The sequence below is a fragment of the Ictalurus punctatus genome, chromosome 27 (genome assembly GCF_001660625.3).
Source record: "Ictalurus punctatus breed USDA103 chromosome 27, Coco_2.0, whole genome shotgun sequence".
Taxonomy (NCBI): Eukaryota; Metazoa; Chordata; class Actinopteri; order Siluriformes; family Ictaluridae; genus Ictalurus; species Ictalurus punctatus.
This window is the reverse complement of record NC_030442.2, coordinates 6,485,736-6,504,743: the sequence shown is the minus strand read 5'-3', so window position 1 is coordinate 6,504,743 and position 19,008 is coordinate 6,485,736. Positions and strand designations below refer to the sequence as shown.

General features: G+C 36.1%; 1 protein-coding gene and 1 long non-coding RNA gene across 3 annotated transcripts; both read right to left on the bottom strand.

Moving 5' to 3' along the window:
* Positions 1 to 1,847: 1,847 nt before the first annotated feature.
* On the bottom strand, positions 1,848 to 15,418 carry slc7a9 (solute carrier family 7 member 9). 2 transcript variants are annotated; one of them, XM_053676623.1, is made up of 14 exons: positions 15,086 to 15,418; positions 12,580 to 12,839; positions 11,416 to 11,516; positions 10,909 to 11,056; positions 9,484 to 9,726; positions 8,861 to 8,986; positions 8,578 to 8,677; positions 8,007 to 8,051; positions 7,526 to 7,649; positions 7,188 to 7,291; positions 5,782 to 5,878; positions 5,255 to 5,404; positions 4,541 to 4,715; positions 1,848 to 2,920 (listed from the first exon to the last, which is right to left on the bottom strand). In XM_053676623.1, exons 3-14 carry the CDS (start codon positions 11,506 to 11,508, stop codon positions 2,859 to 2,861), a joined length of 1,467 nt encoding a protein of 488 aa, XP_053532598.1. In that variant the 5' UTR covers positions 11,509 to 11,516; positions 12,580 to 12,839; positions 15,086 to 15,418; the 3' UTR covers positions 1,848 to 2,858. The 2 variants fall into 2 exon arrangements, with proteins under 2 accessions (XP_053532598.1, XP_053532599.1); XM_053676624.1 differs by having other exon boundaries at positions 11,416 to 11,513; positions 15,086 to 15,417.
* Positions 15,419 to 16,430: 1,012 nt separating this feature from the next.
* Positions 16,431 to 18,321, bottom strand: LOC128629277 (uncharacterized). Its single transcript, XR_008393620.1, has 2 exons — positions 17,861 to 18,321; positions 16,431 to 17,765 (listed from the first exon to the last, which is right to left on the bottom strand). It is a non-coding gene; the product is annotated as an uncharacterized LOC128629277 (long non-coding RNA).
* Positions 18,322 to 19,008: the final 687 nt, after the last annotated feature.

The window sequence follows — 19,008 nt, the reverse complement described above, 5'->3', positions numbered from 1 at the left end:
TAACTAATACTTTGTTCAATTATATTTTGGTTGCAATTCAGTACACAGTCTTTTTGGTTAAGAGTCCGACTTAGCACATCTTGATTTGTCATATTATTCCACTCATCTATGCAAAAATGCTCCAGATCTATCAAACTGTGATGGGATCTCCTGTGCACAGCCCTCTTCAAGACATTCCACAGGTTTTGATAGGGGTTAGAGCGGGGCTCTGACTGGGCCATTCCAAAATGTTGGTCTTTTTCTGAAGCTATTCCTTTGATAATTTGGATTTTTGTGGTTTGGTTCTTTAACGTCCTGGAAGGTGAACATTTTCTTCATCAAAAGATATATTTATTTTATAATTCACAAATGATATAATATAAATATAAATGAGTTTACAATGTAAAAAGTTTAAATAAATTACCATGTCAGCCTATCCTATACATTTTAATTCATAAATATGAATTCATTATTATATATTATGTACTGGGTCAACCTATTATTTTTATATTTTAAAAAAATCCATACAATGTCAAAGCATCATTCTTCTACGATTCTATGATAATAGATGTTGCTGAAATTGTAAATCCATATAAACAGTGACATGGTTACAAAAACAGCAATACCTTTTAATTTTCGAGTGAAAATGATTTGACCTCATTGAAGGAGGCATCCGTACATTGGTCGCGTCACAAGTGCAGATCATCTCTGTTTTCGTAATGGTACAGTCTCGCCACGAAAGTATGTGATCACTTGACCAGCGTGCCCACATATTTTTTGTGTCTTACTTCTTTGCATTCTTTGGAGAGTTGCAATACCAATTTAAGGTGCATACTGCCACCTAGTGTACCAGATTATGAGAGTTGTGATTGACAATTGAAAATTGTATCTTTTAGTTTTAAATATTGTGGTTAGGGATATACACTCACCGTCCACTTTTATAGGAACACCTTTACACCTGCTCATTTATGCAGTTATCCAATCATTCATTTCATATATCCAATCATTATCCATTCACCATGGTTGTAAAGTGGGATTATATTAATTACTATATCCTTCCTGGCAGCTTGAACCAACAAAGCATTTCCACCCACAGACCTGTCACTCACTCATGTTTTTTGTTTTTCACACAATTATGTGCAAACTCTAGAGATTGTGTTGTGTATGAAAATCCCAGGAGATCAACAGTTACTCAAACCAGCCCATCTGGTACTAACAACCATGCCATGGTTAAAGTCACACACTTTTTCTTCATTCTGATCGTTGATGTGAACATTAGCTGTAGCGCTTGACCTGTATTTGCATGATTTTATGCATTGTGATGCTGCCACATGATTGGCTGATTGGATAACTGCATAAATGAATAGGTGTACAGGTGTTCCTATTAAAGTGGATGGTGAGAGTATATTTCTTGAATCAACCACAGATAAATACTTATATAAATACATTGTTAGTGTCACAAAGTTTTCACCAATTGTGCTGCCTGGGACTTAAAACATTTATAAAAAAAAAAAATAAATAAATAAAAACCTTAAAAATACTTTTTTTATTAATAAAAGTATCAAATAAAATATGTTTTCCTAGGCCAGCCTAAATCCCTTGAATGTGATGCTTAACCATACTGTTTTAAAAAAAAAAAAAAAAAAAAAGATATTAATATTTCTTTTAAAGCAAAAATTAACAACAGTAATTCCTTATAAAAAAAAAAAAAAAGATCAGCACACACAAACCAGAACTTTATATATATATAAAAAATCTGTTGGCATACATATGTACTGTATTATCTGACACATGTTGCTTTTTTAACAGATCAAATGAATGAAAAAAAAAGTAAGGATATGAAAGAAAGAAGTGTGAGGGGAAAAAAGTTTCAGAATAAAAAGGACCTCGAAATGTATAGTTTTAATAAGGTATTTACAACAATCTGTGTAATATTTATACATATAACATGTATATCCTGCAGGTGGTAGCGAACATTTAGATCTTTAGATCAATTGGCCTCATTTATAAAGCTGGATACAAACGAGTTTATTTGTCAATCATTCGCATATGTTCAAATTCTCCAGGAGATTTCACATTTAATGAAAATCCTGTTATATTTGGGGAAAAAAACATTTGTATGCTACTTAAATTTTCACATAGGAAGACTAACTAACCTCAGCTTGACTTCAAATCGTATAATTTGCATCAATTACAGCACTTTTATATATTGACTACGCTGCCAATTGCTTATTATTGGAATTGCTTATTTTTTTATTGTGTTTACAGCATTTAGCAGATGTCCTTATCCAGAGCCACTTAAAGAAGAGCTTCTCTATCAAAAACACATCCTCATGCTAGTTCACAAAGACATGGATGAAGAGTACCATTGAGAAAAAAATGTGAAAACCAGTCTTTTATATTATTGGTATTAATTAAATATGGAAAATAAAGAAACACAAGCCCCTGAATTAAAACAAATAAAACGTCATTCAATTATGACAAAAGAAATGCAACAGTATAAGCAGAGGTTAGGCCGGTCTGTCTGCCTAACCTCCATTTTATGGAGTTTTATGAGCATCACTACATGCAAATGAGCTGTGCCTGTAATGTACTTTGTGCATTATGTCGATCAACATATGCACGAGTACGAAGAAAATCAGTCTCTGAGGCTTTTGTTAATCTGGTGGAAAATTAAATTCAGTTTCGCCTATGCAGACATAAATTTATTAAAAGATTGATATGAGTCTAATCAGGAAAATAATCAGGCCTGGTAGTTACCCTTTAACTTTTAACTCTTAGCCTTTTTTAATGGTTCCCTTTTAAAATTCTGAAACATAATCATAAGTTAAAAAATATCACCAGATGATAGTATCTGGTCCTTTTATTGATGATATTCTTCACTCTGTCTTCTCTGGTGGTACAACTTCCATTAGCAGCTGAAGATGCATGGTGAGGGGAGCTGAGAAAATTGCACATGAAAGTTTAAAGATTAAAAACTTGTGCTATACATTTGCAATTTCCATTTTATCCTACACAGCAACTTACAGTGCAATACAATTCTTCAGAATAATTAGCTACTGTAACTAGGGTTAATTGTATAAAGAGAAGTGAGTTGACAAAATACACTACATTTGTGAACAATTAATTGGTGTAAGTAATATGCTAGCTTATTATTACTTATTAATTTGACTTTGTGACTGTTGATACTTTTTCTGCTCTCACAGCTTTAGATCCACACACACAATTTGTGTAGTAGACATTTAAAGCCAAGCAAATATAATATTCTGCTTAAAAAATAATGTATTTATTTCTACATTAAAGATGCAATAGTGGATTTTTTTATTTCTTACTTGTACAAATAACCTGGAAAATATGTAGAGCATATTTAAAAAACAAACAAACAAAAAAACAGTTTAAGCCATGACCTCAGCACAAGTGTATCATATGATTTTCCAAATGGAATAATTTATTATTGGTAAAGAGAATGAAGCTGGGTGCAGAATTAGTGATGTTGCTCCTTGCCAGATTTGTAAGAGCAATCTAAAAAAAAAAAAAAAATCTTTGAACAGTTTAAATGGCCTGCTTTACATAATGAATCAAGTAAATACAATTTTATCATTTGGAGAGCCAGGAAAGGCAACGCTTTGGATGATCCACCTTGAAATGATCCATGTAGTTATGCTAATGATGCTGTGTAAACCATGCTAACAGCATTAGGTCTTACTGAATATCCGGTGAAAATCCATTACAAACAAAATCAGGGCAGCAAAGGGACTCTTAACCATCCTCATAAATCAGTATGACCCTGAATTTCACATGTTTATAGTGTAATAACTTTCAAGCAGTTGAATGGTAGAGTGGGTTTAAGCTAAATGCTTAAAATGCTAACATCCGCCAGCCCACACACTGGAGATCCCAATGCTCTCCACTGTAACAAGCACAGTACCTATTTAACATAGTTAGATGGTAAGTGAAATGTAATGGATATAAATCTCTGGATGCAATAAATCAATGGCTGATGAGGGAATATGCTTATCTAAGTGCTAGGTTTTTGAAAGCCAAGTACGGCCATCCTGTATCTAAACTAGCCTATAGCCTCCCTGTTCACTGTTGTTATGAATTTGTAAAATTGTTCTTTTAGCTCAAGCTAAAATAAAATCAATTATTGCCACCCGCTCCAGCATTTTTATATATTTTTGTCTCCTATCAAGCAAAATTCTAACTAAATATTTATCTTCTGAGGTATTTATCTTTTGAGGTATATTTTTGTGCAACAAATATGAGGTACTTTTATCATCTATACCTAAATAAGGAAGTAATTAAACACCCTTAATAAATAAACAGCCTAGCTCAAAAGTGATGTTATGCTAATGCTAATCCTTGCTAAATCTAACGCTAGTTGATGTCTATTCTACAGGCCACTGTAGTGTAGATCCTGGGGACAGAGCTTTGTTAACATGGGCAGGGCCACTTTATGGTTAGAGACCTAATCCTGATCTAGTTTGACTAATCTTGACTAATCTTAACCTTTAAAGAAGAAAATCCTTGGTGTTATATAAATGGTGTTACTTCTACTTACTCATGATTCTGCGGGTCCAGCTGAAGTTGTAGTACACAAAGGGAAAGTAAGTAATCAGTCCACCCACGATGAACACTGTGCAGTACAGGTACTCAAGCTCAGGTTTTTCAATGATTGGAGCCAAAACCAGGTAACAGGATACAACCACCACCACAGCAGGGATAACTATGGGCACCTTTGAGGGACAAACATCTGGAACTATTGAGTTTATGAGACACTTTTGATGAGTCAGTTTTGTTATCACTTTAGCTTGCTTATGGATCATTATGCTGCGAATGTGACCAACTAAGTTAGAAAAAGGAAATAAAATCGATTTGTCATTAAATGTCAAAAATAACACTGTTTAACATCTGCTTATGAAAAAGCCATGAAATATATTTATGTACATCTCAAATATCAAAACAAAAGACTGCAACCATTACAAAGTGAATTAAAGATTATAATATATATTTTTAAATGTATATATTTTAAGCTTCATAGGGCTGTGTATCACAAAACAGAGAAGGTGATATAGATGGTACACAGTATTCACACACAGATCTTTCAGTTGTTTAGCTTTACCGCTTTCTGCTTGTACCAGTTGTCTCATGTAGGAACTGACAGTAAATAAACATTATTGGCATTTTAGAACCTGCATTAAACAAAGCAATAAACTGTCACTGGGGGGAAAGCTTATGTCTAGGAATTAAAATATATATTAAAAATCAGTATTACCTTCACAGGTCTGTGCAACTCTTTTTTTGTGAAGCGCATGACGATGAGAGACAAGGCAGTAAGCCCATAGAAAGCCCACTGAGCAAAGCTGAAGTAGTTAATGAGAGAGTTGATATCTGCTGGAATTACATAGCAGACACTCAAAAGTGCCTAGATTTGGATATAAGAGTGACACACACAAAAAAACACACAATTATATTTATAATATATGGCTTGTGGCAGTGCTAGCTCAGTGGTGAAGATGTTGAACTACTGATTGGAAGGTTGTGAGCCAAGCTGCCAACGGCACTTCTGGGCCCTTGACCCTCAACTGCTCAATTGTGCAAATGGATAAATGTCATTTGCGCTGGATAAGGGTTTCTGCCAAATGCCATAGATATTATGTATAAATGCCTACATTCAGTAGGATATGCTTGTATCTTCTGATAAAGCTTTGCAGAAGCAAATGAATTTAGACAAAATGTATATAGACCAAAAAATGTATTCAATTGGCAACATAAAATTCATCCCTTACATCAGTGACTTACATTAAAGATGAGTGCTGGTGCAGGGGTATAATATTTCGGACTGATATAGGAAAGAAACTTCACCATGTGTCCTTCACGTCCAGCCACATATGTCAGCCTTACCAGAACACACACACACACACACACACACACACACACACACACCAGAAAATATTGATTTGCTATGATGGCTGAGAAACTGTAAAACATTAACGTACTGATAGCCTACTGTATGTTATGTGGTTAATGTGTATGTAAATGCAGGGTAATCGGCTAAGAACAGAAGCACCGTGTAACTGAAATGTGCATCATATTTATATTTAACCTTTGAGAGCAAATGAACAGAGAACAGAGCCAGCCAGATAACCACCTGTAGCATATCTGAAATGGCTATGCTCCAATCAGTTACAGATGGAAATATTTAATTAGTAGTTAAGTTTTGTGATGTAAAAAAGTATAACTTTGTGATTAGCAGAAATGTCTTTATGAGCTCTGCAGTATTAATCAATTGCAGAACTGAGCATGGAAGATCACAGGCACACTTTTCTTTCTCAGTGCTGCCAATTTTCATGACTTTTAACAGTTTGAGGCACATCTGTAGAACTCCTAAATACTCACCCATTTAAGAGGGCTCTTAAAGCTAAAGACTTTTTTTTATACAGATGCTCATGTTGGGAGTGATGGAGGTATTTGGATGGGCATGACTGGGAGAAATAGCAGTAAAATGTATGCAAGTGACTTCCATGCAAGTCCCGGATTGGTCAATAACAAACGCTTTATTTGAAAATACGATTGCTCATAATTGTAGTTGGTGCCCAACCACCTTGCAAAAGTCAATGATCAATTTTGCGGTTGCGTCATCAGACCTGAGGCCATACATTTTGGATACACAGTTAAAGCAAGGGCAGAGCTGACAACTAGGGAAATGGTTAAGCAGTTAACTGCTCACTGGTTAAGCCGTTGGACTTCTGATTGGAGGGTTGTGAGTTCAAATCCCAGCACTCCCAAGCTGCCACTGTTGAGCCCTAGAGCAAGGCCTTTAACCCTCAACTGCTCGGTTGTATAAAAATTAGATAATTGTAAGTCACTCTGGATAAAGATGTCTGCCTACTGCTGTAATGTAACTAATGGGGAGGAAACCGGAGTACCTGGAAACCCCCAAAGCATGGGGAGAACATGCAAACTCTGTGCATGATCCAGGAGGTGTGAGGTAAATGTACTAACCACTAAGCCACCGTACCCCTAAAGTAGAATAATTACCCAAATAATGGTTTTGACAGCCTCAAAGTAATAGGGTATATAAATATTCAAATGTACAAATGGCACAGGAATCTGACACACTCATGGCCAAAATGGCAGCCTATCAGACTTTAAGTCCAAATTACTTTTAATTTTAACAGAAATTATAGATGCATAATCAAATTTACCTTCCAGCTGTAAAGCAGCTTCCATTAGCAGCTCCGAAAGTGGAGAAGACCACAAACAACGGCACCACCCATGACAGTGGGTACAGCACTCTGTCCCCAAAAGTCTGTGTAGCACACAATGCTTTTAAAAAATATTTGGCTTAAGTGACATTCAGGAGGATTATACACAGATTCCTGATTGACAGGAAGGCTAGAAGCTGATGACTGACTTCTGTCTAACTGTTTTTCTAGAAACGTTTAGTACTAAACAGCACTTTTTCCATCTTCTTCAGTAATTATGTTCCTGCTGAAATCAGACTGCTTTGTAAACTGTGTATCTCTATAATAACGATACTCACCACAGCAACAGCAGAAGACTGAAGTAGTTCTGTAGGTGTCATGACACTGAAGTATGCAATATTGACCATCACATAGCACACTGACACTAAAGGAATCCCGATAACGATGGCCAAGGGAAGGTTCCTGTCAAGATGGCAGAGGAATTTTATCATTATAACAAACAAACAAAAACAAAGGAGATAATTTTATTTTTAAAAATCCCACAGATGGTGTAGAATGATCAGCCTACAACATTACTAAATGCTAAAATGAAAAATAATAATAATAATAATAGTTGTAATAAGAAAAAACCAATATATTTGCAATTTATGGATAAGACACCAGTGTGCACTGTTTCACCTAATTAAGAGGAATGCACTACAATATCCTCTAGGTCACAAAAATGACTACAAATAGCAGATGTTTGCATTAAAAATGAGTTGTACAGTATTTGCATTTAAATCTGTGTAGTGCAGAGCAAAGCACTGACATGATCTTCACCTATATGGGTCTTTCAGCTCTTCTGTAATGAAGTTCAGTTGATTCCTGTAGAAGGAAGAAGGTAAAGAATTGAATCTGCTACAAGCCCAGTAGTTAGACTATAACATATAAGTCCATTACCAGTTTCTATTTATTATTCTATAGTTCATTATTTCATTTTTAATTGTAGAAATTCTTATGCAAATTAAAAATAAAATATATCTGAATAATCAGTTCAAAACATTTGCTTTAAAATTGTTATGATGTCATGTTTTTTTTTAAATTCAAAATGTGACACAATGTTCCTAAACGCTTGTGATCTTGAACTTTGAATGTGAGATGTGTTCGTGTGCCTATTTAATTTGACTTGAAATCAAATGAATTATTAACAGTTTTATAGAAATGAACTCAAATAGATGTTTGAAATAGACACAAATATGGACTGTATTTGTGGAATAAATAAATAAATAAATATATATATATATATATAATATTCCACAATATATATATATAGTGTATTGATGGCTGTTATTTGGTGTGTATGGTGGTGATAGGTGCATGATGGTTGCTGGAAAGTAATAAATTGACTCACCATCCATCATACGCCCAAAGACCGTTGTAAAATGCAAGTCCGATTGCCCCAAATGAAGTTGTTCCTCCTTCAAATGCATTTTGCAGATTCTGTGTGTTTCCTGAAAACAAGAACATGAAAGAGAATACATTGACAGTATTTATATCAGCAAAAGTTTAATCTACTTCAAACGATCCATTAATTTAAGCTACAAAAAAAAAGAAGTAATAAATAAATTTGTTGCAATATTATGCCTAGTGTTTCTTGATTAGTTCATTTGTGTGATTTGTAGCACAGTGCAAACCTTTGGCCAGCATAACGATGCCTGCAACCACTATAATGACAATGATGAGGAGTTTCGCTGCAGTGAAGAAATTCTGCACAAAGTTAGACAGCTTCACACTTAAGCAGTTCACAACTGTAAGCAACACTGTTAAATTGAAAGAGAGAGAGAGAGGGTGGGGGAGGGGAGGGGGTGGGGGGAGAGGTCACATGAGCATAAATATGTGGTGCACTGTTTTGTTTAGAATAATATTATTCTCATTAAATATGATCCAAAAAGAAAAGAGAAACAACATTAATTATTCAACAAGAAAGCAGTGGAACACGGATAGATACAAGTGTTACAAGTGTTAATACAAGCTGTAGATTTTGTTAACCATGTGGTCCATCATTTCAGGGCAGTGTTTTAAATTAAATTTTTTTTTTTTTACTTGGTTGTCAATAATTGACCATTTTTACATTATTATAACAAGTTCAAATAAAATATAGGATATTATAATAAATATAACAGTCTAATTATATGTGTATATTATTCTTTGCATTTTTTTCTCCTTCTTCTTCTTCTTATTATTATTATTATTTAGTAGTAGTAGTATTTATGTAATTTTAGCAGTGGATAAAGTAGCACTCTGCATTCTCACATACAGATGGCAACAGCAGCCAGGCATTTGCTGACAATCACAGGTGGGGTGCACCCTGGGTAAAAAGGTGTAGAGGCATATTCTCCACAGCTGAGGGCAAGGATGGCCAATGATGAAGGCTTCAGTATTAAGATGGTTGTCCAGGAGTAAAGGTAGGCAGGAATGGGTCCAAAACCCTCCATCAGGTATGGGTACTCACCACCTGACTTTACTATCATGGTGCCAAGCTCTGCATAGCAAAGAGCCCCTGTACACACATGCACATAAGCACAGAAACACATACATCCACTGTATATCATTCAGAGTGCATATTGAGTTCAAAGTGTACACAATGGTAAGTCATTAATGTATTAAATAAAAGAGGATTTTTCTCATGGCTGCAGTAGGTTTTTGCACTTCGGCGATTTGTGTGAAGTGCCTGAATGCTTCTGAGTAACTGAACATAGCTGATATTCTCTACTCTATAATCCTGCGCCACCTCTATAAGCTGCACCAGCTCTCACCACCTCTACAGCTTATCAGGCACTTAATTGAAGTTGAATTAATGTGTGTCAAACTAGCTAGTGTTTTGTAAAACAGAAGATGAGTTAAGCAAAGCAAAGTTATACAGCAATACCGAAAGTGCACACGGGTATTAAGGCCTCAGATGTACCTACAGTGATATTCAGACAGTTGCACAGGAGTAACACACACAGAGTGGAGTTCATGCAGAGGCATGTCTCAGTTACATGCCATTTTTACCTTGAACTTAGCCTTGTTTCTCTTGCACAGTATTAGCTCAAGCATGGACCAGTAAGTCCAACATTACTGTCTGACCAATTGTTACAACCACAATAGTTCTCTGTATTGATCACATTATCTGCGCAATCTGAATAATGTATTTGTATTCGGTTACATCCCTATAACGATTGATTTCTACTGTTCTTTTAACCTCTGTTCACTGGAACTGGAACTCTCACCTTGAAGGTAAAAATAGTTTCAGAAATTAATTTATTGATTTGTATTATTGGTATGCAATTAATATTAAGTAACTTGTTTACCTATTAGTTTAATCGTCTTAGTAAAAAATAAATAAATAAACAAAAAACTAAAGACAAAGTTATTGCTTTTAAACCTCTCACAATAAAAAATATTATGGGGGGGGGCTCTTCATGGCTGGTGTTAGCAAAATCCTCTCGTGCATGAACTGAATAAATGCATTAAGCAGAATGACTGTGAAACCTCTGACATAGTGACTGGAATGCTTTTAGTTCAAACCCCAGAACTGCCACTGGGTTACCCCTCCAGAGCCGAACAACCTTTCTCATGTTAAAAATGAAGGTAGGGAGAAAGAGAGGGAAAAGGGTTTAGGAAATAAGACAAAGAAGAGCATTTAAGGAAAGCTAAGAACTTTAAGACGAGTAGATTGTGTCAATGTCTATTTACTAACCAAGAGTAGCTAGCACACCACATGCTGCCCACAAACACAGGCATGGTCCCACTGCTCCTGTTTCCTCCAGCACAGCCTTGGGGGAGATGAAGATTCCTGAGCCAATCATTGTCCCCACAATCAAGCAGATCCCACTTACTAGACCCACCTAAATGCAGTTAAAGTTACAGGTACAAAATAAGTAAATTAAATAAAATAGATCTTAAAATACTAGGGAAGATAATGCAATAAACTACACACAGATCCTTCAGAGTATATAAGTATAGCAGGTGTTTCTTATATTCAAAATATAGAAGTTTCTACATGTTTATGAATGCTGCAACACAGACTTGTCACTGTGACATCTTTGTGAAGTGCTGTTATCAGCATAATGAACATTCTGAAGTCAACAGGAGGAGGTAAATGTGTGGCAAATTAGTAACAGCTATGAGAAAATATTTAACATTCCACTGTGTAAGGTCACATTCTAGCTCTCTCTGCTGTAGACCTACCCAACAACATACTCACATCTTTTTGTAGAACAGTAGCTTTGATTTCCATGTTCAGCTTGTTTTGGGAATCTGTTTTATCTGTGATGCCACCATTGTCCATTTTATCCATCAAGTCTGCTATGTTGAAATATAGATACATTTCTTTTCTTTTTTTTTAATCACATATTCAGCAAATATACAAATCCAACTGAAATAGGACAGTATACTGTACTACAGAATGTATGAAAGACAGTATGTCTTCTTTTATCTGTCCTTATATGGTTGAACTGAAACCAATTTGTTGATGTTATGTAAAGTAGTACTCTTTGCTGGAAAGCGGTATTTTGTAGGTACATTTGACTGTCATAAAGTAAAATGTTAATGGCGTGTTAGCAAATGTGCATCAAAATGGTCAGCGTTGGCACTTGTGTCAATATATCTTGCCTTAATTGCCATACAGTTATGACTTTATAACCACTCCCAAACCATCTAGTATCATATAATGTGCCTTTAAATGACTACTAAACACCCTAAAAATAAAATGCTTAATATGACTTTGTTGGCATGATGCATACAGGTTACAGGTGTTATTGAACCCCCCCACCCCCCACCCCCTCGCCCATGCCCAAAATACAATCAAATAGCTCCAGGAAAATTTTTTGGTGCAATTAGTAAGAGAACACAAAATACATTAAACTTATAGAAAACAGACCGATTCCAAAGCAAATCTTTTTTTTTTTTTTTTGACAAATTGTCAGATTGAAAAACTGACAAAACAACAACAACATTTAACACAACTTCACTCTAACACTTTTTAATGTATGTCTTTGCATCTTTACGCAACCATTTAATTTAATATACATACTTAAATCTGTGAGAGATGAAATGTCTATGTTATGGTTAAAAGTCCATAAATAAGCCTTTTATGAATGACTGCAGATGAATCTGGAATAAATAAAACCTAAATAATCTACTAAAGGAAACCAAGCATTTAATCTTCACATCATTCATTCATTCACCTTCAGTAACAATTTTTACTTGGCTTCAAGTTATATAAAAAACACAGATTTCATGAATAGTTTCATGGTTCTGACATGATTATTAAGACTACTATGCTCTATTAAAGGCTAAAAAAAATGCTTTCACCAAATGCTTTTTAAATGTAAACTATTTTTTCTATAGCATAAAATAAAATCCAAACCTTAGAGCAGACTCCATTCAATTCTGCATGTTAATGCACTGAACATGTACAGGTTTGTCATGTCCTTCGTTCTGATCCATCCTCCTTTTCATAAAAAAAGGTGGAGTTTACACTGCTCACTTTGAGTCTTGTTCGTGATTGGAACATGTGAGGAAGAATGGGGAGGAGAGTGGCTACGACTAGCTGGAGATGAAGAGTCCACATCCACACAATACCTCTTTGACTGAGACACCTGATACCACATGGACTGAATGAGTGGACTGAGAAAGAGAGAGAAGACATGGAAAGAACACTTAGAACTAGCTGAGGACAGGCCAATACTCAAAAATTTATGTCCAGTCACATTCAAAACCATTAAAATAGTCCCTAGGAAAATTAAGTGTATAAAGACTTAAAGAGTTGACATTTTCTACACAGTTTAATGCAACAGTATTTATGACTGTCATGTAATGAGGTTGAGGAGAGCTTTATTGAAGAGCATGAAATCCAGAGGGTAAGGCAAAAACAACAACCAAGACAGGCAATGGTAAGTTATATATCGTAACTAAAATGCACTGAGGTACATCTATATTTACTCGTGTATATCACAATAATAGCATCCAATCACATTTAGTTATTTATGTCCACTAAACAAATTTATTTAAAGAAATTCAGTCAATCAGTCAGTGAATACAGTGATACCAGATACGGTAAATCCTCAAAAAACAAAATGAAATGTCAAAGAATAAGTTTATTAAAGCATGAACCAGTATCCCTCGGATATAAAAAATACCCTTTACTAACACAGCAAGCTTAATATGATGGCAGTCCACCAGTTGATGACCTCTTGCTTTAGTGCGTAATAACATCACTGATGTGCGCCTCTTTTCTAAATCACAGTGTAAGTGTTTTTAAATATTACACTTAAATTGACAAGATAATGAAATATACTTTTATTTAAGTACACATATTTCAGTATATAAAAAGTACATTTACTGAAAAAGCATACTTTAAAAGGCATTGCGTTAAAGTACACTTTTAAATGATGCACTTAAGTCGACATGACAATTAAATATACTTTAGCTGAAGTATGCTTCAGTATGCTAAGAAATACGTTTAGAAATACATTTCATTTAAGAAATACAAGTGTACCTCCTTATTGCATACTCAAATCCCAATATGAAAGGTAAAACATTTTGAAAAATACAGAAAAGTATATTTTTAAGTGTATTTCCTGAAAGTACATGAAATGAAAAATGCACTTTCAATGTTCTTTACATAATTGAAGTAGACTATTTGTGCACTTAAGTATGTTTCATTTTCACATGGGCAAGACGCAACCTTTATATTTATATATGATTTTATATCAACCATTTATATACATGTAAACCATTTATTTAATTCGTTGTAATTTTATTGGAATTTTTTTTTTTCAGTCTGTGTAATAACACTGCAACATTGCAAGCAATCTCAGGAACAGAGTGTACAATTTGTCGGTCCTTTCAGTTCAGTACTTTTGAACAGACACTGTTGTTCAAGACTTCAGTTTTTAATTACCCTATAAAAATATCTTTGTAAGAGATTGTTCCTTCAGAATCTGTGCCCTTGACCTGCCTTACAATCTCTGTACTTTTATTGAACATTCCAACAATGTTTAACAATAACATCTATGCTTATAGAAATAAGTCCAATACTGTCGTCTAAACAGAAGGCCTTGATTTATATCATCTTAACTTATCGGATAGTTTATCTCAAATGCAGTTCTGTGCCATATTTATAGCTCTGTCACAACCCACTTATAAATAAGCCTGACGTAAGTCATTATGTTGGTCTTCTGAGGTTTGGGGGTCCATTTAAAGGTAGAACAATCCAATTTCTTATTTCTATAAGATATTGTTTAAACCGTGGCCACATAAGCACAAGAGTTTTACATAGCTGAAGAATCTGGAATGGTGGTTTGTGTTTGGATATTTTATAGACATATCCCAGTGTCATTTCAGTCCACCCCTTCTCAGTCTCAAACTGGTGATAATTCTCCCATGTGAAAAAAGCTTAATGGCAAGAAATGCAGTAAAACCAGAATAATTGGCATGACTTTTCCATGATGGAAAATGCAGAATTAGTGACGTTGCTTCTGGACAGGTATGTAACGGCATCTGTATAAATCTCTGAATTGTTTGAATGGCCAGCTTTACATAATGAATCAAGGAAATACTTTTTATTTCCTTTACAAAGATAAATGTACAGTGACTACACTGGTGAACAACCTCATAAATTATTATGAACCATATTTCGCTTGTTTATAGTGTTATAACTTGAGTGTGCTTGAAAATTATATCACGACAGTCCTGTCTCTGGGTAGCATGCTAACACTAGTTGAAACATCTTGCTTCTGGGAGTGGAGCTTTGTGTACACTTGAGGAAACAGAAAAACAATAATAAATAATTAAAAATAATTCATATCTGATTTAGCTCCACCTATTTAACCGTTAGAGACTTAATCTTGCCAAATTGTGACACATCTTACCTAATGCACCGTTATCCTTTTACCCATATAATCATAGTCGTGGGCGCACGGTGGCTTAGTGGTTAGCACGTTCGCCTCACACCTCTAGGGGGTTCGATTCCCACCGTGGCCCTGTGCGTGCGGAGTTTGCATGTTTTCCTGTGCTGCGGGTACTCCGGTTTCCTCCCCCAGTCCAAAGACATGCATGGTAGGCTGATTGGCATGTCCAAAGTGTGTGTGAATGTGTGTGTGATTGTGTGCCCTGCGATGGATTGGCACCCCATCCAGGGTGTACCCCGCCTTGTGCCCGATGCTCCCTGGGATAGGCTCCAGGTTCCCCGTGACCCTGAAAAGGATAAAGCGGTATAGAAGATGGATGGATAATCATAGTCTCACAGAAAAGAGAAAACCTTGGAGCAAATTATTTACTTTGTAATAACAGTTTCTCCAAATCAGTTTTGGGGTATTAGCGTAAGTCATGTGTATAAACAAAGCTGGCTGCTAACTACAGTACACCGTGTTGGTTGTTAGCAAGCTAGCAAGGTTTTCAGTTAGCCGACTAGCAAAGGATAACCCAGCCTATATTGGTTTTAGGTTAATATTCTAATGTAATAAAAATACAAATGAAAGGTTAGATATGTAACCATGGTTCTACGCCTACGTGGAGGACCGCAAGAGTGGGTTCTTTCAGAACTAATGGAGTCTTTCTCTGCGCTTGCTCCTTGCCAACTACAAATATAAAAATCATCACCTCATAACCATGACTCCATCTGGGTAGCTAAGAAAATCCTCTTGTCCTCTAAACATTCTTATCAACCCAAGTGACCCAGGTGGCCTGGTGGTCCTCCACTTATTTATATAACCATGCTTACATGCATCATCTTTCATTCTACTTCCTTATGTTCTGGTTTGCCAGGATAGTTTACTTTGGAACTAAGGGAGGCAATGATACAATTCTTTATTGAAGATAACATTTGTTCAAAGTGATTTTGCTCACTGTTGAGGATGAAAATCAACCAGACTGCAGCTACTAAACTATACAGTGCTGTGAAAAAGTATTTGCTGATTTCTTCTGTTTTTGTGTATATCTCACACTGAATAGTTTTAGATCTTCAAACGAAATACAACATAAAACAAAGGCAACCTGCATAAACACACAATACGGTTTTTATTTATTTACTTTTATTAAAGCAACAACAACAAAAAAGTTATCCAACACCTATCACCCATGTGAAAAACTAATTGCCCCCTTAAACCTAAAATTTGGTTGTGCCATCTTTAGCTGCAATAACTACAAACAAACGCAAAGCGATATCAAGCAGAGTAGGGATACACCCTACACAAGGGTGCTGAAAAAGTTTGAGAACCACTCATCTAATGGAAAAGTACCACAGTTATTAAAATGTTATTGTGTATCCATCAAATCAACACTGGATTTCCTGTTTTAACCAAAAATGATACTTTGTTTTAGAATACACAGACTTATTCTTGTTACACATTTTTTTTTACTTAATATAGTTTGTGGAACACTGTTGCCATGTTACTTGTTTGTAAATATTGTACAATGTTCTGCTCTTTCATTTATATCTTCTTGTCCATCTAGCTTTCTTCATTAGACATGCACATTAGTTCTCCTGTCTCTGGGGTTCTCCTAAGGCCTACTGATTGGCCAAGGTGAGTAAATCTGGTGCAGGAGGTAGCGTTGCTGCCTCACAGCTACAGGTTCCAGAGTTCCCACCTCTCAGAAAATATGCCGGTAGGTGAATTGGTGACTCTAAATCGGAGTGATTCAGTGTACAAATGTATATTGCCCTGTGATGGACTGACATCACACCCAGGACCCACACCCTGTGTTTTTTGGGATAGGCTCTGGATCCAGCACGACTCTGACTGGGATAAAGTGGTTACTGAAGATAATGAATGAATGATTGAATTCAGAGCAAGTGTATAAATACTTCACGGAAAATCAGCAAATATCAGATATTCACGTCTTTTTTTAAATTTCCAATTTCATTATTGAAATTTGATTTGTTTATGCCATGATAAGTATGTACTAAATAAATAACATTTTAAACGTGCCACTGAGGCTGAAACTAAAGGTCTAAACTGAGATAGATATAGTTGACCAAATTATCAAACGCCACTAAAAATGTTTTTTGGTCAATCTTGACACAACTGTAAGCCATGCTTTTTCCTTCACATATACACTATCAACACCTTGTGCATTTCAGAAATGCATCAAGTGTTGAGGTGGATGTTTGAATAAAGGCAAGAAAGCTTTGACAATTTGGAAAATTTTAAAAACTGTCCCTGCCTCTGCCAAAAAGTGATGATAGAAAATATAATACCCAGAAATTATACACAAATTTTACATTTTCATTTTATTGTTTCATAAAGGTGGGGCGAACGGTGGCTTAGTAGTTAGCACGTTTGCCTCACACCTCCAGGGTCGGGGGTTTGATTCCCACCGTGGCCCTGTGTGCGGAGTTCCTCTGAGTACTCGGTTTCCTCCCCCAGTCCAAAGACATGCATGGTAGGCTGATTGGTCGTGTCCAAAGTGTCCGTAGTTTATGAATGGGTGTATGAATCGGTGTGTGAATGTGTATGCGATTGTGCCCTGCGATGGACTGGCACCCTCTCCAGGGTGTACCCCGCCTTGTGCCCGATGTTCTCTGGGATAGACTCCAGGTTCCCTGTGACCCTGAAAAGGATAAGGTATAGAAGATGGATGGATGGATGTTTCATAAAGTTACACAGCTATTTTTAATATAAAGGGGGAGAGCTGGCTAAATCAACCTGTGACTCCTGTATATCGGTCATCTTCAGCTTCACCCTGCACACAGTAGGGGGCGATAATGCATCTGTTGTTATTCCGGGAGTGAGCAAATAATGCCTAAAGAAGCAGAACTACAGCAAAAAGGGTGACAAAGAAGGCTGCGTCCCAATCCGCACATATAGACAAATAGTAGGCTCTGAAAATTATGCCATGTAACGCTATGAATACGGTGACGTAATTAGTAGACCGGTATGTGGTTTGGGACAAAATGAACTCCTGTGTACTTTCTGTTGTGAAGTATTGCTGTTCAACTGACATTAATCATCAATCCCATGCTGCCATTAAAATGTGTAGAGTCGAATTCCGGAATCGACTCCACTGGAATCAGAGTCGATTCCAGCCATTTTGGAGTCGGCTCTGATTCCAGTGGAGTCGATTCCGGATTTCGACTCTACACATTTTGAACTTAGGCTGCATGGCATTGATGATTAATATTTTTGATCCATGTCGGAAGCTTCATTTGAAAGTCTAAATTTGATCTTTGATGATAAACAACTGTTAATTAAAAAGTGATATAAAAAATTTAATACTCAGAAATTATACAAAAAAAATTATTTTCACTTTATTATTTCATAAAGTTACACAACTAATATACACAATTAATATAAAGGAGGAAAGCGGGCTAATTCACAGACCACATTTCAACAACTGCACTATCCTGTAAGTTCATTCTGTACATCATGAAGAATATCAGACCCTATCTCACCGAACAGGCTACACAGGCTACAGTAGTCCAAAACTGGACTACTGATCTGCACTACTCTCGGGCCTCCCAGCCAGCTCCATCAAACCCCTTCAGATGATTCAGAATGCAGCAGCATGCCTCGTCTTCAACCAGCCCAAGAGAACCCATGTCACACCCATCTTCATCTCCCTCCACTGGCTTCCTGTACCCGCCCGCATCATATTCAAGGCCTTGATGCTCACGTACAAGACCTTGTCTGGAACAGCACCCCCATACCTCAACACTCTCCTTGAGGCTTATGTTCCCTCACGCAATCTACGATCAATTAATGACCGACGCTTAGTAGTGCCTACTCAGCGTGGCTCAAGGTCCCTTTCCAGAACCTTCACACTAACTGTCCCTCAGTGGTGGAATGAACTTCCA

Coding starts and splice junctions, on each gene's coding strand:
- slc7a9 (XM_053676623.1), bottom strand. CDS start 11,508: ATGGATAAAATGGACAATGGTGGCATCACAGATAAAACAGATTCCCAA. Junction 7,650..8,006: donor GAGCTGAAAGACCCATATAG/GTGAAGATCATG, acceptor CCATCTTGACAG/GAACCTTCCCTTGGCCATCG. Junction 7,292..7,525: donor AGTCTTCTGCTGTTGCTGTG/GTGAGTATCGTT, acceptor TGTGCTACACAG/ACTTTTGGGGACAGAGTGCT.